Source organism: Artemia franciscana, chromosome 20, assembly GCF_032884065.1.
Source record: "Artemia franciscana chromosome 20, ASM3288406v1, whole genome shotgun sequence".
NCBI lineage: Eukaryota > Metazoa > Arthropoda > Branchiopoda > Anostraca > Artemiidae > Artemia > Artemia franciscana.
The window spans coordinates 28,394,092-28,413,236 of NC_088882.1; the positions used below are offsets into that span (position 1 = coordinate 28,394,092).

Sequence of the window (19,145 nt, forward strand, 5' to 3'; positions counted from 1 at the left end):
CTTTTATAGCAATTATATCATTAAAGAACATACAAAAAGGCATCAAGTAGTATATTCACTTTATTTTTAAGTCAAAATATGAAAAAAACAAAAAATTTACTCCCGACCTGCCTAATTTGCTAATATATAGCCCAAATTATAAATTTTAAATGTATTTTGCCACCTTTTAGCCTACTTATTTTTCCAGTTCTTGTTTTGCCACAGTTGCTTCAATTATCAGGTACTATGGTTGAGGTATAGATTGGCAGAATCAATAGGAAATATGCAATTTCAGCCTTAGATTTCCATATTAGGAGGGTTGGTGCTAAAGTAAAGCAGAGCTGCATACTTCTCTAGTGCTTAAGTATGACCCCTTAGCAATATTGACAAGAAATGAGTAACAGAAAAAATTCAATTTGGACTAAATGGCAATCAGGAACTGGATACAGGCTAAAGGGGGCCAAAAACAGGGCTGTATAATTGGAGTTCAAAGAACTCCAATTATACAGTGATTTTAAAAAAAATCACTGTATATAAGTGATTTTTTAGTGAACTAAACGCTTCCCTTGCTAATTTAGGACTTTAAATTGATTAGCCTACTGGAATTTACCTATCCTATGCAATTGAAATATTTTACCTTTCCAGAGCATTAAGACAATCCATCACAATAAAAAAAAAAAAAATATCCAAGGCATCTTGAATGGAAGACTAAAAGAAGACAAATGAAAATCACAATTTGCAATCTAACAATTAAACTTCTGGCCACACAAATTGTATTAGGATACCCAGCTCTGAAATAATTGCTCAAGTAGCTTTGCAGTAACTTTAACTAATATTGCAATAACTTTATAAGTTTTTTCTTAACCATTTTATTATCTACCTATCCCCCCACCCAGTAAAAGATAAAACCCACCCACCCACACAAGAAAAAAGCCAGTTTTAACAAGGATAATAACATAGTTTCTAAGTCTATTTTAGTGCAACCTACCCAACAACAAAAAATCTGGCTCAATAACTCACCACACTGGTACACAAAAGTGGTGCCTTCATCCTGGATCCATCTGAACACATACTCCATGACTACCTATAATTGAAACTTTTGCCCTCTTTCCGAGTTAACTTGAGACGAACGTACAAAATGTAAAAGTTGTTAAAAGTCAACTTTTCATTAACTTTCAGTCAACTTTTACAAATCGAACGCTAAAGTTAACTCGGAATCACAAATAAAACGTCAGAATGCTGGTTTCAGTCAACTTGGAATGTGATTCGAACGCAACTCTGAACGTTCGTAAGGGTAATCCGAGTAACCTCTGACGTCATGTGCGTATCATAAAACGCTTGGATTAGTCAGGTAAGTAATCGGACAAGTAAGAACACGGAGTGGGTTTCCGTGACGGACCAAGCAAACAAACAAATAAAACAACTTCTAGCAAAGAAATAGAGGAGTATTTTTAAAAAGTAAGAATGCAGGAATTAGGGATTGATGATTCATACCTTCAAGGAGGGTTTAACTACATATCAACAACTGATAATGGAAATCCTTTTCTTGGCCCAATGATTGCATGCAAATCTTTGAAAGCTAATAAGAAGCTGCTCCTTGTTTCATTTCAAGATTATTTCTCACATTATAATCAGGTTTTTGCAAAATTCAATGTCAACTTGACAAATCTGAGGCTCGGAAAAAGAGTAAGTCAACGGCTGAGTAGGCATTTTATGGCATAGAAAAATTGCTCTTTTTAGGACATTCATTATTTCATTGAACTTTGTAACAATAGGGTTCACCCCCTTTGAATTAAACACTATAGGCTAATAGCAAAATTCTTCAAAGGGTAACTCTCATCTGGCTGACCCTTTTGGTCCTAATTTTACAGTAAGGTCTACAGTAAAATTCTAGTTAATTGACTTCTTGCTATCTTGGAAAGGGTTTAGGTTAGGGAAATGAAACTTTCAGGGATGGGTCTACAGGCTAAAGTATGTCCCAGGAAGGTATTTTAAAGTACCCACCTCCACTCCTTCTCCTTCTAGAGGGCCCTGAAATTTGTCTATATGACAGGTCACCTGTTGAAATTTTGATGAAACAACATTTTACCTTAATTTTCAGTTACTAGTTGCTTTTTCTCTGCCTGTAGTTCTGAAAATGCAATTCCTGTTATTTGAGTAGAATTTGTGCCATATCAGTGTTTTTTTCTTCAAAATTTAGGAAATGTATTTGCATATCTTTAAAACCTTATAAAATAGAATTGAGCAAAGTTATGAAGCTGAAAACAATTTTGTTGTACTTTAATTAAGCAGAAGATCTATTTTGCAAGGTTTCACTTATATAACACACATATTTTTAAGGTCATCAAAGGTCAGGGCCCTCTAGAGGGAGAATGAGTGGAGGTAGACATACTTTAGTCTGTAGATTTATTGCTGGAAGTTTCATTTTCCTAACCTAAACCCTTTCTGAGATAGCAAGAAGCCAATTGACTAGAATTTTATCAGGTCTACTCCTCAGAAGGAAAGACCACACAATCTGGAAGCAACTGTAAAGATCATAAAATGTCCCACTGTAGGCTATGTATAGCATTCCTGAAAGTACTTGGCTTTACTTTATCCCATCCCCTAATGTGCAAATATGATAAGTTGGTAAAGTTGTAGTTGAGTTACTTCTTGCTAGCCTCTCTCAGAAAGGGGTTAGGCTAGGAAAATGAAATTTTCAGGGATGGATCTACAGGCTAAAGTATATTGAGGGAAGGTATTTTAATGTACCCACCTCCACTAATTCTCCCTCTAGAAAACCCTGAAATTTGCCTACATGACACATTAAAATTTTGACAAAACAACATTTATTTTAATTTTCAGTTACCAGTTGCTTTTTCTCTACCTTTAGTTCTGAAAATGTAATTCCTCTTATTTGAGTAGAATTCTGAGCCATATCAATTTTTTTTTCAAAATTTAGGAAGTTTATTTGCATATCTTTAAAACCTTATAAATTGGGATTGAGCAAAGTTGTGAAGGTGAAAACAATTTTTTTTTGTACTTCATTCAAGCAGAAGATTAATTTTGCAAGATTTCACTTTTATAACACACATATTTTTGAAGGTCATCAAAGGTCAGGGCCCTTTAGTGGGAGAAGGAGTGGAGGTGAGTACTTTAAAATACCTTCCCTGGATATACTTTAGCCTGTAGACCCATCCCTGAAAGTTTCATTTTCCTAGCCTAATCCCTTTCTGAGATAGCAAGAAGTCACTCAACTAGAATTTTACCAATAAGTTAACCCAAGTCATGTATTTTCCTTGTATTTTTCTATGCCTTACCTTTATTTACACTTTGGAGAAAAATAATGTCCAGTGCAGAATCTCATTGGTACCATTGTTGAGATGAAAATAGGCCAATTTAAACTCTTTGGACAAAATTTAAGGAAAGAGAGCTGTGAGCATAGCCTATTTACATCCCATGTTTTTTTTTCTCCAATTTCCCTTTTTTGGGGATGAGGAGAGGGGTAACTGTCCTCTCTCTAAATGACATCCCTGTGTATCAGCATCTTTGCCCAACTCCTTTATATACAGTATGTGGATATTAATCACTGTTTATAAGACACAAATGATAGGCAGCTCCAGTTGTATCTTGAAGGTTTGGGTTCCCATTCTTTGTTGATTCTCCTTTTGAAAGCTTTGGCTGATGTTGAAGACATAGCTTTCTCACTAAAACAGTTTTAATCATTAAAGACCCTCTAGCTAAAAACTTTTGTCTGATTCTGCACTTAACTCTAGGCTTATGGGCTTCTTTGGTGATCTTGTGTTTGTCTTAAATTAAATCACCCTACCTTAAACTGCATTGAGAAGCACTCTAAGGATTTTTCCTTGTAGAGCTCCAGAATGAAGACTTGAGTTGTTTTCAAAGTACTTTAGTGAGCAGGTGCTCTTGCATGATCAGTAGCATCCCAATTGATTTCATACTCTCAAAAAGACTAATAAACATCCAGGCATTGTTTAAGAACATCAAAAGATTCAGCAGTAACTGTTTCTTTAGAAAGTTTGATCCAGCTGTTGACGATTCTTGAGGAAAAGAATTGAGTGCAGACTGTAGATATTTTAGGCTGCTTGAAAAGTTTCAGGTGATAACCTCTAGCTTTTGAGTTGGGACCAATAGTAGGGAACAATGCAGGGAGAGTATAATCCCCACTAACTTATAGGCTATAGTGGTTCCCCTCTATTTCTCCTGTAAACAAGTGTAAAGAGATTCAGCTTTGATAGTTTTGTGTGGTAGCAAAGCTCCCACATGTCAGGTATCATTTTGGTGGCATGTCTCTGTGCATCTTCAAGAAGTTTTATGTTGTTTTTTTAAATATGGGGAGGAAAAAGACATTCAAACTTCAAGCTTAGGATACACAAGTGCCTTATATAGAAGACTAATGACTTGACATGCTTGAGTGGAAAGAGTACACTTAATCAGTCCTATAGTTGAACTAGCACCAGTAGCAGACCTCATAGTATAAGTATTGAGTTTTAGTTCATTGTCAAGAGTGACACCAAGATCCTGCTCATTATTACAGAGGAGAGTGGATAGCCTAAGAAAAAATATGAGAACAAGGATTCAGTTTGTTTGCCAAAAGGTGAATGACATGACATTGGTAATATTGAATTTAAAAAGCCAATCATCAGTCCATTGGCCAAGTGGCTGAAGTTTATTTTGTTGAAGGGCACAATCTTCACAGGGCATAGCTAATCTAAGCTTTTAGGTCATCTGCATAGAGAGTTGATTTACTGCTGATGATATAGCACTTGGTAATATTGAATTCAAGAAGCCAAGCCTCAGCTCATTGACTTAGCAGTCAAAGAATATTTTGTAGAAGGGCAAAATCTTCACACAACAAGGTTGGTCCAAGGCTTTAGGTTGTTGGCATAAAGAGTAGATTTGCTGCTGGTGAAGGAAGGATGAAGATAATATTGAAGATTATTCATTGATGAAGATATTAAATAGTGTAGGATTAGATTAGATTAATTTATTTCAAAAACATGTATACAAAACATTTTGCTGCACCTGCTAAGAAAGCCCCTTTGGGCTTGTTGGCAGCAGGTGGTAGTCATCTCTACTCTACATATTACTACATAAAAAGATTCTACTTATGACACTCACGCATTATTACTATACTTTTGCATCATTACCATACTATTCTTTTGCAAGGAAGAATCTCTTAACAACAGCTTTGAAGGAAGCCAAATGACTCGAATTTCTTATTTCAATTGGAATAATATCCCATACAGAGGGGGCAAAATTTCTAATCACGAAAGAAGCTCTAGCCGTATTTCTAAATGGGTGTACCAGATTTGGTGCCCCTTGTGTATTGGGGCTATGAAGATCACAATTAATGGAGAAAACATTTTCGAAAGAAGAGGGAAGTATATTATTAATAAATTTATATGTGAAAATACTAACTTGGTAGTCTCTTGTTTTCGAAATATCAAAAAGTTGATTCTTAGTATAAAGTTCATTAATATTATGAGTAAATAAAGTTTTAGGTGATAAAAGTTTAATGGCTTTATTTTGGATTTTTTGGATTTTTTATAACATGATACAAAATTACTAGCCCATAAAGAGCAACCATAGCAAATATACAGGTAAAAAGTAGCAAAATAAAGTAACCAAAGAATTTTATAGGATACTAGGTTTTTAACTCGGCAAAGCACACCCAGAGATCTGGACAACTTTGAAGCTATAATATTTGAATGTGTTTTCCATGATAGATTTTCATCAATCATAAAACCTAAATACTTTGTTACCTTTACTCTTTTTATTTGATTTCCGTTTATTATTAATTCTAAATTAGTGTCAATACTAGATATCCAAGAAAATAGAATGTAGTTAGTTTTATTATAATTTAATGTCAAAAGATTGAAATCTGCCCACTCAATAAACTTGGTCATTGCCTTTATCATTTTATCAAAAAGTAGATCAACTGATGGAGCAGCTACAAGTAAAAGAGTATCGTCTGCAAAAAGGATTATACCAGCCTCTGACAAATAATACTTAATCCAATCAATAAATATTAAAAATAAACGAGGATCTAGTATAGAGCCCTGGGGTACTCCGCAAGTTATCTTACTAGCTTCAGAAGTAAAACACCCATTCACCACAACCTGCTTTTGGTCACTTAAATAAGATTCAAACCAAGACAAACTCTTTCCGGTAACACCGATTTTTTCCAGCTCAAGTAATAACTGTTTATGGTCAATCATATCAAAAGCCTTTTTCAAATCCAGGAATAAAGCAGCTGGAATCAGACCCGCTTCAAACAACGTATTTACCCAGTCAACAAGTTTAATGGTTGCCATTTCTGTGGACATTTTTTTCTAAAACCAAATTGAGTATTTATAAGAATTGTATTATTTTCAATGTAATCAGTTAGCCTGGATCCTATCACATTTCCTGAGGAACTCTACTTAAAGCATACATAGAGGGAGAAAGAATACAGTCACCAGAGTCATCAAATAACTGAGTACATTGAAATTGCAAATAAAGGATATCAAGGGTCTAGAGCAGTGATTTCTCTTCAAGTTTGACTGCCTGTAATTTAATTGCAAGTTGCTTATGACAAACTTTGCCAAAAGCCTTAGATAAGTCAAGTAGAATCATATCAGCAGGCACCCCCATGTCAAGAAACTTAGTGATGTGATCATGTGATTCAAAGAAATTGGTGTATCTACATATTTCCTTGAACAAAAGCCATGTATTGAGCTTAGCAAGACATCATTTGCTTCAAGATGTTTAACAACTGCAGAATTAATTATTCTTTCAAGAACCATAACAACTGCTGATGCCATGCTAATGGGTTGGCTTTTATCCAGTAACTGGGTAACCTGTTCATAACTATATAAAAGGCTGGTATACTCATATTTTCCTGGGAGAAAGCCATGCTGCCTGTTAAAGATAGCTTCATTCTTGACAAGGTGTTGAAGAAGCATGACAATAACAATAGATTTGATTAACAATAGATTTGAGAGTAAAGAAGTAACATAAATGAAATGGGAAATACATAGAGAGTATATAATTTAGAGCTACATATTTTCATGCCAAGGGGGAGGGGGTAGTAAAGAAAAGTGTTTTTAGAAGGATATAAGGAAGTAGTTTATAATTTTTTTAAGTTGTTTTCCAGAATTTATAGTGTTTCTTTCTGGCAAGAAGCAACATAAACTAGGACTTTTCTATTTAGTATTTATAGGACAGAAATCAGGGGGAAAAGAATGTAAAGTTCTAGCTGAGAAGCTTCTTTCTAGTTTGGAAACTAGTTGAGTTTGAGGAATGAAACTTTCATGAATGAATCCAGGTCCTAAAATATGGTCAACAAACTGTTTTCAACATAATTCATCTAACATTAATGTTACACATCTTTTGATACTCTTTTGTAATTGATTAATCACTTTTGAGGGAAATTGCATTTTGAGCCCTAAAAGGGCATAAAACATCCAATAGTAACCAAAAGTTTTTTTTTTCTGAAAACAATGGTTTGTGAGAAAAATTACCATTTGTAGCTCATTTGGAAATGATAATTATTATTTTCATTAGTCTTAATAGTAAAATGTTGTTATAAAAACATGATTGCAGAAATTTTTAATCAGGCCAGAAACCTTTCAATAAACAGTGATGGTGGTTTTGCTATGATGTAATAAATCAAGGGGTTTTAGGTTCTTTTAAAACTAGGTTAGGTTTTAACCCCTGGAAGGCCTCAAAGTGTAATTAGGCTATTGGAGACTATTCAATTATGAAATGCATACAAAAAACTCACCATGTGATGTATTTACATTCAGCCTCAATAAATTATGTTTGAAACTACATAATTATCAAAAATATAATCTGGAAAGGGAATAAAAAGCTATTGTCTCTATTCCTTTCCTATCTTTTATTATTTGGAAGGTTTTATTGCCTACATGAGAGGTCCCTACTCAAGTTCTGAATAAAAAAGTTTTACCCTAATTTTTGGTTTTCAGATTCTTTTTCCATTGGTTCTATTATTTTAAAATGCAATTATTTTTATTCTGTAGATTTTTCAGCCAAATCAAGGTTTTTTTTCATAAATTTAAGAAATAGATTTCTAAATTTTTTACACTTTATAAACTCTTATTGAGCAAAAGTAACACTTTTCTTATGCCTTATTTGAGTAGTATGTCTGTTTCTCTGGGTTTCAGCTTTATAACACAAAGATTATAAAAGGTCATTGAAGATCAGTGTTGTATGGAGAGGGGAAGAGTAAAAGTAGATACTTCAAAATAACTTTCCTGATGATTCATTAATGTTCTATTCTCATGAGTTTCTTTGCTTATGTAATTTCTAAGGATGGCTTTGCTTCCCTTTCAATAGTGTGAGTCTTTTCTTCCTGCCACTTGTTTGATACTAAAAGAGTCATGCTATTGAAATGAAATGAGTACATATAACTTCGGACATATATATATATATATATATATATATATATATATATATATATATATATATATATATATATATATATATATATATATATATATATCTTTTTGTGTATTGGAATGCACAAAAGGCAATTATGGTCAGAACCCCAGGAAAATTTTGTACCTAATTTGCATAATTTACATCATATTCCACATTTGCGTAGCTGATTAATCCTATGTTGACAAAGGTGATAAAAAGGCAATCTATTTACATATAAACAATTACCTCATGCATCCAAAGCATGAAATCCAGCTGCATTTCAATGTTTTCCTCTGAGAATTATTTGTGGCTTTGAGCAATTAAACAAAAAGAGCAGATTTTTTCAACTGAAAGTAAGGATCAACATTAAAAATTGAACAAATAGAAATTATTATAATATGGGGAGGATACCCCCTCCACAAAACCTCGCTTTTCACGCTAACATTATTTAGAATGTCCAGGAAGTTATATTATTCTAATTTAAACATCATTGTATTTCACTTTTGTTTGTAAAGGATTTGGACACAAAATCCTACTTTAGTGTAAAGAGCCAAGTATTCAAGAAGGGGCATCCCCCATATCCCACCACTAAAAAGTCCCTCAGGAAAAATTTACCTCCAAAAAATGTCTGTTTACTTCCCAATAACAAATGCTGAATAGGCAATAGGCTTTTATTTTTTGAATTAAATGAAAAAAAAACAAGTTTTTTAACTCAAAGTAAGGAGTGACACTAAAACTTGAAACAAACGGAAATTATTCTGTATATGGAAGGTACTGTTCCCTCCTCAACGCCTCACTCTTTACACTAAAGTTTAACTCTTGTAACAACTCTACTTTCTAAAATAATAAAAGCTTTAGTGTAAAGAGTGAGGCGTTGAGGAGGGGACAACCCCTTTCCATACACAGAATAGTTTCTGTTCATTTTAACTTTTAGTATTGCTCCTTGCTCTCAGTAAAAAAAAAACTTTTTTTAATTTAATTCCTGGATGTTTTTCAACTAATGCAGGTTCAAACTTGGCTCATTGTAGGCCCTACATGAAAACATGTATTTTATAGGTAAAAATGGTACCTCTCCGCGCCTCGCTCTTTACGCTAGAGTTTGACTCTTTGTCACAGCTCTATTTTTTAAAACAATAAAAAAACCGTTAGCGTAAAGAGCGAGGCGTTGGGGAGGGGACAACCCCTTTCATATACGGAATAATTTCTGTTCGTTTGAAGTTTTAGTGTCGCTCCCTACTTGCAGTTAAAAAAAAAACTTGAATTTTTATTTAATTTCTGAACGTTTATCAATTAATTTATATTTTTCAATCAACTTTGTTTATCAACTTCTATATTTGTGTATTTTTATTACGTTTTTGAGGAAGTTTGCCCCCTCGTCAACACCTATCTCTTTATACTAAAGCGTATATGAGGGGGTTTGCCCTCTCGTCAATACCTTGCTCTTTACACTAAATCTTGAATTTTGTCCCAAATCTTTAAGAATGACCCCTGAATCACAAAGGTCGTAGAATAAATAGTTAAAGTTACTAAAAACACTTTAGCGTAAAGAGCAAGGTATTGTGGAGGAGACGAACCCCCTTATATACATAATACTTTATGTTCGTTTTAAGTTTAATGTTGCTCATTACTTCCAGTTGAAAAAATTATTTATTTTCTCATTGTTTTTTTTTTAATAATGCTAGAAAATCCTGCATCCCCTATATGGAAAGATCCTACTACGTAACATTTTTGTAGATAGGAGCTTGAAACTTGTACAGTAGAGTTCTCTCATACGCTGAATCTCATGGTGTGATTTCCGTTAAGATTCTATGACTTTTAGGGGGGTGTTTCCCCCTATTTTTTAAAATAAGGCCAATTTACTCAGGCTCGTAACTTTTGATGGGTAAGACTAAACTTGATGAAACCTATAAATTTAGAATCAGCATTAAAATTCGATTCTTTTGATGTAACTATTGGTATGAAAATTCCGTTTTTTAGAGTTTCGGTTACTATTAAGCCGGATCGCCCCTTACTACAGTCTGTTACCACGAACTGTTTGATGAACAATTCACTTACTTAATAAAATGAAAATTGCAGTGAAACCAGACCAGGATTTTCATATTGGCCCACTAGGTTCTGTAGCTTTGATTGGAAATTGAATGTTATAGTTCACTTTTTAAGACTCAAAAAAGGTGGAGGGCAACTAGCCCCCCACACCCTTTTCCCCCAGACCCATCCGATAAAAGTTTCTACATAGCCACTTCGTTAAAAATAGTTTAAACATCAGATAACAAAACTCCAGGGTCAATACAAACCCCCAGAGCCTGGGGCAAGTGTTTTAAATTATGCCCCGTTGGTATATAAGGTTTTTATGTAAGGGGTGATCGTATAAACTTCAGCGGTCGTTCATTTGACTGGAAATTGAAATTTCTAGTTATCTTTTCATGAGTCAAAAGGGATTGGAGGGCATCCATCCCCCCCCCCAAAAAAAAACCACCCTCTTTTCCCAAACACATCCGATCAAAATTTCGAGATTGCCAGTTTGTTTGAAATATTCCAACGATCAGATAAAAAAAACTTTTGAGTCAACATTACCCCCTCCCCATACCGGGGGGAGGGTTGTATCTTATATCCTGGGGGCATAAAAGGTTTTTATGGAAGAAGTGTTCGTACAAACCTTCGAGGGGACTCAAATGATTGGAAATTGGAAGTCCCAATTCCCCTTTTAAGGGTCAAAAGTGATCTGATCGCAACTAGCCTCCGTTCACCAACCCTAAAGGTCCCAATATTTTATTTTTTCAAAGAGGCATTTCATATTGAAGGAAGGGTCGTATAAACTTCGGAGAGGACTCATTCGACTACAAATCAGAAGTTGCAGTGCCCTTTTTAATAGTCAAAAGTAATCGGAGGACAACTAATCCCCCATGGCTCTTTTTTCTCCAAATGTATCTGATCGAAATTTTGAGATACCCATTTTGTTCAAAAAAGTTTAAAGACAAAAAATATCAGAAACTTCAGGGTTGACCCCCCCCCCCAGATCTGGGGGTATATAAGGTTTTCATATAAGGGGTGATAGTATAAACTTCAGAGGTGGCTCGTTTGATTGAAAATTGTAAGTTCTATTTAACTTCTTAAGATTCAAAAGTGAACGGAGGGCATCTACCCCCACCCCTCATAGGCACCCTATTTTTTCCGAACGGATTCAGTCAAAATCTGTAGATAGTCATATTGTTTGAAATAGTCTAGTGACCAGATGACAAAAATCCGAGGTCAACATACCCCACAAGAGCCCGGGATAAGAGTGTAACTTATGCCCGGGACAATTAATGTTTTTATGGAGGAGTTAAACTTTGGAGGATACTCAAATGACTAGAAATTGAAAGTTCTATGTCTTTTTTTGAGAGTCAAAAGTAATCTGATGGCATCTAGCCCCCCCTCCCACCAACTGTTTTTTACCCAAGTTTCGTCCAATCGAATTTTGGGATTTTCATTTTGTCCAAAATAGACCAAAGATCATATAATAACACTTCAGGGTATACTCCGTGGCATAATTTGGGGAATTATATCCCGGAGGTATATTAAGTTTTTCTGGAAGGAATGATCGTATAAACATCGGAGGGACTCATTTTACTGGAAATGGACAGTTCTAGTTCGCTTTTTAAGAGTCAAAAGGGACCGGAGGTCAACTAGCTTCCCTACCCTCTTTATCCCAAATCCATCTGATCAAATTTTAAGATAACCATTTTGTTAAAATAAGTCCAAAGATCAGATAACAGAAACTCCAGGTTCAACACATCCCCCCAGAGCCTGGGAACAAGTGTTCTATGTTATCCCCTGCGGGGTATGTAAGATTCTTATGCGAGGGTTTTGCAAATAGTTCAAAGATCAGATAAGCCCAACCCCCATCGCCACTCAAAATCTTGCGTACGATATTTGATTCCAAAGCAGAAGGGAGCTGAACCATGGCCTTCTCTCTATTTGTTAACAGTATTTTATTCCAAAAATTATGGAAACTCACCCCTGGCTCTCCATGGCCCGAGCACCTCCCTCCCCCAAAAAAAGTCATTATCATTATTTTATTCCGAAAGTTATGGGAGCTGACTCCTGGTCCTTCATGGCTCCTTGCCCCTCCTTCCCTAAAAAATGAGCAATCTTAAATATTGGGAGCTGACCCCTGCCCCTCCTTTCACGGCACCCCCCACCCCTTCAAACAAACTTATTAACGATATTTTGTTCCAAAAATCATGAGAATTCAGTTTAATTTTATTAGCTCTTTCCAAAACTGTTCAAGACGCTTACATTCTTTACTACAAACAAGACTTTGGCTGCAACCCGTTTTCCTAAAGGTAAATGCGTAAGGCCAACTGCACATTTTGCGCATTGTTAGAACGAATTATACCACAAATATTTTATTTTTATTTATTCCAACATTGAAAATAAAATGAAACTTGCAATGAAACAAGACAAGGGTTTATCATTTCCGAACCTTTGGGGATTTCCCCCGAAAATCTTGCAAAAGTGGAGCGGGGAAAACACTTGGGCCTAGAAGTGTCAAAGCCTTAATCTGGCCCTGAGTGAAGCAAAATTTTGAGCTGTTGAGCTTTCAACAATTAATATCATTATTTATCAAATATTCAGTTTAATTTTATCAGTTATAACTATGACTGTAAATTTATTCTGGAATAAAAAAAAAAAATTAAATAGAGAATTTTGAAAAACTTGAAACTTTGGCAAGCAAAATCGAACAGAAATTAACTAAAAAGAAAAACAAATTCAAAGAGTTTTCTAAAGAAAAGTAAAGGCCATATTCAACTTAAGATCAAATGAAATAGAATTCTACACCCCAGAAATTACTATTAGGGAACAAATGAAACCTAAAAAGAACAGAAATTAAATAAACAATCTTAGCAAACAATTATATAACAGGTACTAATATAACATGAATAAATCAAACACTTCGTGATAACAACCGTGTTTAAAGTTTGTTATCACGAACTGTTTGATTTGTTGAGTGGCACGGCTCTAAAACTGAAACTCGAAAACACAGGATTTTGCTATTGACAGATATACCAAAATATTTGGTTTATTATGCTGATTCCAAATATATACGATTAGTTAAGTTTAGTGTAATCCATGAAAAGCTACGAGCCTGAGAAAATTTGTTTAATTTTCAAAAAAGGGGAAAAAGCCAAAGGCATGTCCTGTTTAGTATGTCATACTTTAATATAGTATGTATATATAGTTTAAAGGCAAGAAATCTTAATGAAAATCATGAAAGATACACATGGCATTTTGTTATATTATGAGGGGGGACCAGGATTTTAGAAATGCCTTGGTGAGACATGGCCCAGAATGGATTGGAAATCATTGCTATAGTGTAATAAGTTTTATCCATCAGCATGGGCTGGTTAGGGGGGGGGGTAAAATGAAGTAATTTATCTTTAGGAATGAGATAGATAAGTATTTATGATTGGTTTAAAGTGGTTTTCAGAATTTCCTTAGGAACTGCTTTAAATATGATCAATTGCTTCAGGTTTACCCTGAATTATAGTCAAGATTTATTTAGGGTGGAAATTGGATAAGAAAAAAATGTAGTATTAGATTTTCTATTTAATACTTTTCTCAAATATAATTTTTCATTCCATTAGAATTGTATTCCCTCCCCCTCAATATGGCCAGATATTGCCCTAAACTATTTGCAGAGATATTTATGGTTCATTAGGTGGGGTAGGGGGAATTTTGGTAGCAACAATTGTTATTTTTGAAAAGAGGATTGAATAGAAAATCTAAGAGGTGTTTTTCTCTTTCTGATCTCTATCCCATTCTAAAGCTTAACCCCAAAGTTGGTAAATCTGTATGTAGTACGTCTGCTCTTGTTGTGTAAAATAATGGCAGACTACATAGGAAGAATGTAAAAATTCTAAAGAGTTGCATCTAAAAGAGCCTTTAGTGAAGTTAAACCAATGAAAAAAAACGTTGTAATTTTGGTGCTGCTGTAGCTAGTTAATATGGGTAATGTCCCAACAAGAATATCAAAATACCAGTTTCCAGTTGAAGGAATTTCCCCTTCTTTTCCCTTTTGGAGATCAAAAATGAATAAAAAAAACAAAGCCCATGTCTATCCTTTTAAACAATATTACCAAGCATGGGCAATTTCAAAATATATAGAAATGTGATCTTACAAACTATTTTAAAAAGGAGATATGGCAAGACTGGTTTTGAAGGTGTGTGTCTTATCTCCAACTCTCGTATATTCTCCAAATTATATGAAGAATTCCTTATAGGTTGGCTAAAGGGAATATTTCTACCTCGTATTGATCTAAGGCAATTTGGGAACCTCAACTTCCCATTACCTTGTTCATCGTGTAGACTCCTCTGAAAAAATTCTGAAAAAGCGTAATACATAGTTAAATATAATTTCCACCAGTTTCCAAAATGGATTTCACCTCGTCAATCACAATTTAGCTGATAAACTTGTTGCTGAATTCAATATTGACTTTACTAAATACGTGAATTTTTATCCAAACCTTGTCCAGAATGGAGTGTTGCAATTTACTCTCATAGGTCCCCTGCTTTTTTCTGTTATAATTAACTGCCTTGCTGAGAAATTTTCCAGCAGGTGAAAGTTTTGCTAATCTAGCAGTCATAGAAACATGACTTAATGGGTCATTTAGGGGTGGAGGGGTATTATAAGGACCTAATAAGTAACCCTCTTTGTTCCCTCACTGGCATTGCATGTGATGCCTTGGGGCTAGATACTAGATATTAGAGTCAGGTCCAAGATTTTTCCAATAAGTTTTCCTAAATCCTCATCCCTTATTTTTTTAATTCTATCCTTCCTGATTTTTCTCCACACTCCTGGAAATTTCTTAGTGTTGCAGTTTCTTCTAATTTCAAGTGGAATTTCCATGTTAAAACCATCACCTATGAAGCTAGTGTTTCTATGTCCTTCCTTAAACTGCTTGATAAATTTAGGAGTCCTCTTCTTTCATTCTTTAAGTTTATACTCCCTTTATTTGTCCCTCCATTTAAATTTGCTTGTCCGGCTTGGCACCATAGCTTTTTCTGTGAAGAGCTGGATAGAATTGGGTGTACCCAAAAACGAGCCCTGCAAGTAATTTTTAGAAATGGTGGAGTTCCCTACTCAGTCTTCCTAAAAAAAAAAAAAATAGTTTTGAAATGCTCGAACACAAGACAGTTATATCTTGTCTCTGTATTTCCCAAATCTTTGCTCTGAAAATTTTCTTGAAATACACTGCCCATCTAGATTATGCCCATTCCATGCTGTTTCTCAGCGGACAAGTATTTTATCCCCGATTCACTGTTGTACTTGGAGATTTTTGTCCTCTTCAATACTGGAAAAATTCATAAACCCATCCCAATAGTTTCCATTCCTTGTTTTCATACTACTTTCTCTGTTTGTCTCTTCTTTATGTTTTTATTAACCAATTCAACTTCCTCAAAACTTCTAATTGCCTTATTTGTTTTAATTTTCTTGAAATGCTATAACTTGTGTTTTTTTACATTTGATATCAAATTTCAAACGGTGATTCTACCTAATATTCAACTTCTGCTTACTTTTTCTGTAATATTATGTATTAATTATGAAAATTGTATATAGATTTTGTTTATAACAGTCAAATGGTTATGGTGTCATATTGCTCTTCGGTTTTGCTCAAATTATTGACTTGTTTTTGTTGTTTGTTATTCATTTTTTTTCCTCCAAATTGCAAAATTATAGTTTTTTGTTGTTTTTTTTTTTTTTTTTTTTACTGAATCATACTTTGTCATACTGGAAAAGAAAAGATCCATCCTCCAAAATAATGTCTTCCTCATATGGTCTTCAGCTCCTTCTGACGCTAATATGATGTTATTTGTCTGTGACTATATCAAATAGGAAATCAAGGGTGTCAGTTTTCCAAAATGTAGAGATGGAAGGGGGGAATTTATGTATCAAAATAAAGCGTTGGCAGTTTTGTTGTTTTATATTTTTTAATGAAATTGCTGAAAAAAGGGCATCTTTCAATAAAAATACTAAAAAGAGGGAATTTTTTTAAATCTAGGGAAGCAGTTTTTTCAATGGATACATAAAAAAAAATTGATGAAAACACCAAAAAAATAATTCTTAGATGAACTTCTATTTTTATTCCCTTGCTTTGCTCTCTGTCCTTCAATCGACATGCCTGAAGGAAATATTCTAGTACTATAAATAAATAGACGATTCTTAAAAATGGATTGGGTACACACCTAGGAAGGGTATCAAAATGATTCTTCCTCTTTGAAACAAAAACCTGACTACCACTTAGCATGTTTACTTCTTCTTTCTCTGTCAAATTGCAAAAAGCCAGGAGATACGTGCATAAAAAGCGAATTGCGTCACTAGGATGAGTCAGCTGACTGAGAACCATGGCTTCTCAGCCAATCATTCTGGATTTGACTCAAAATCATTCTATATTAACAGACTCTGTAGCGGCAGAATCATAGTAGTAAATGACCTGGATAATGCAATCCACCAAACTCCTCTTTCTTGAGTCATAATACCTAAGTCTATTCAAAAAATTAGTTGCATAAATGCCTCCTTTGATAAAACAACACAAGAATTTTTTTCCAGCTAATAAGCTAAAAATCTACGCTAATAAGGTAATCAAGCTGGTAAAATATACTGCATCTGACCTCTCTAATATGGCTAGCAAAGCCCCTGCCTGGACCTAGCATGTCACCAGCATAGAGGCTACCGATGATGATAATATTTTATACCTTTGTTTGTCCCCCTCCCTGGATAGGGAGAATATGGCAAGAATTGGGCTGCATCATCGGCTCATTGGAAATATTTCTGGATGTGGGGCCGTTAGAGCCAGCATATTGTATGACTTGATGATACAATCCACAACAACTTGGAACCAGAATATCAAGTTTATTGGAGAAAACAGACAATACCTATAACAACTCTTCCAGTATAACTAAGTTTTTTTCTGGGGAAAGGCCAAGATCCTTTAGAAATGATAGATTCTAATAAATTATTGAATTAATAGATTACTTGTAGAATTTAACAAGCTGCATCATTAGTTAAACTCAGGTCTTTGTTGGAGAATCTAAAAATTTGCTATCCAGTATCAGTCACGTGCTGAAGATTTAATGAATAATTCAATATTCAAGTACTGAAGAAAATTGTGACTACCTTAATCATCTAAATATGAATTCGCATAAATTCTTAATTGAGATGTAGATGCTCATGAAAAAAATAAATTTGGAAATCAGCAGCAATTTTATTGATATATGTTTTAATAAATTAATCTGTCAATAATTAACAGAAAGTTAGAACCACCTATTGATCAAGATTAAGTAAAATGAAGAGGAATAAGTAGGGCACTTTGGGTCTCTAAACCCCTAACTGAAAGATAAGAAGATTGATGACTTGGCTGTTTTTTCTAAGCCAACAGCACTGGAACCATAGATTTGAGCGATAAGGATTTATTTAAGGTTTCCATAATTCTAATTTAATTTGGTTAGTAAATTAGAGTTGCTTGTAAGCAAGATGTGGATTTCTACAGAGCAATAAATTGTGTTTTGCACCTTAATATTTATGATATTGAAAAAGGCTAAAGAAGTTATATTTAAGATATGTCACTTGAGCTTAGGAGAACAGTATTGGTTCTGATGTTTCCTCTTCTTTTCAGGCTACAGTGTTTGAGGCTGGTGCTTTTCTTTTGGAATCCTACATCAAAGAAGGTCACCTTTCTCAGATATCAAAATTATATGAAGCATTGAACAAAAGCTACAGTGACTTGTATGCCAAAGATCAAGATAAAAGCCCAGTTATTATAATTGACCAACTAGAAACACTTCTAGTCTTAGGGTATTCAGTGGGTGAAGTAATTCAGTTTTTACAAAGTGCCTTTTCATTGATCTACCAAACGGGATGTATTTTTGTTTCTCTTCGGTTCGAAACTGAGAATGATGATGCTCTGATGTTGAATAATGCCCTTAAAAAGTGGGCTAATTATAATTTTCATATTCGTGGGCTAAAAACTGGAATGTCTGAAGATTTAAGTGGTAGCATTGAAATCAGTTCTAGTAAGCTGCTTGGGACTTACCATTTTAGGCTTGAAGATCGGACTGTAAAAACATTTGCCCCAGGAACAAGTGCTGCAGTTTTGTAATCGTTTGAATTAAATAATGCTTGTTGCTCTATTTTATTGACTTCCAGAGATTTCTCCCAAGTTGTAAAGGTAATATTTGCCTATATATTATTTGGCAAGTATCAATTGTTTCTTAGAGTAAATTTCTGTAAAAAAAAATAACTTTGAGGATTTTTTCTTCTTTAAGTTTAAAGCATTAATTAAATCCAAGGTATAGACAATACCCCAACGTAGTAGAGACTGCTCAGAAGCTACTAAAGTAACGTTGACTTACAAGCCCAGCAAAATTTTCCTCTCTGGACATGTACGTCTGGTTCAGCCAGACACATTCCACAACTTGTTGAAAAACCGCTCAATATGAGCTTGAACTACTGTTTATTGCTCCTCAGAACTAATATCTAATGTATGCGTTGCCTGGGACCTTTCAGAAACCACGAAAGCAGCATTTGCATGCACGTAAAGCATGACTTCTATTCTTAGACATGGATTTCTGGCCATGCCCTGGCTTAATCGTGGAAGTTCAGCCAGACATACATTTGAACACCGCTGATAAGTGCAGATAATAAATGGAGTGCAAGAGAGGCTTCCTGATTGGCAGAATTTGAAATCATATATAGAGTTTTA

The 19,145-nt window shown here is 34.4% G+C and overlaps 1 protein-coding gene across 1 annotated transcript; it reads left to right on the top strand.

The window, feature by feature from the left end:
• The first annotated feature begins 1,426 nt into the window (after nt 1–1,426).
• Nucleotides 1,427–18,573, top strand: LOC136040084 (uncharacterized). Its single transcript, XM_065724157.1, has 2 exons — nt 1,427–1,665; nt 18,060–18,573. The coding sequence occupies exons 1-2, from the start codon at nt 1,444–1,446 to the stop codon at nt 18,540–18,542; spliced, it is 705 nt and encodes a 234-aa protein (XP_065580229.1). The 5' UTR covers nt 1,427–1,443; the 3' UTR covers nt 18,543–18,573.
• The last annotated feature ends 572 nt before the right edge of the window (nt 18,574–19,145 follow it).

Coding starts and splice junctions, on each gene's coding strand:
- LOC136040084 (XM_065724157.1), top strand. CDS start 1,444: ATGCAGGAATTAGGGATTGATGATTCATACCTTCAAGGAGGGTTTAAC. Junction 1,666..18,059: donor ATCTGAGGCTCGGAAAAAGA/GTAAGTCAACGG, acceptor TCTTCTTTTCAG/GCTACAGTGTTTGAGGCTGG.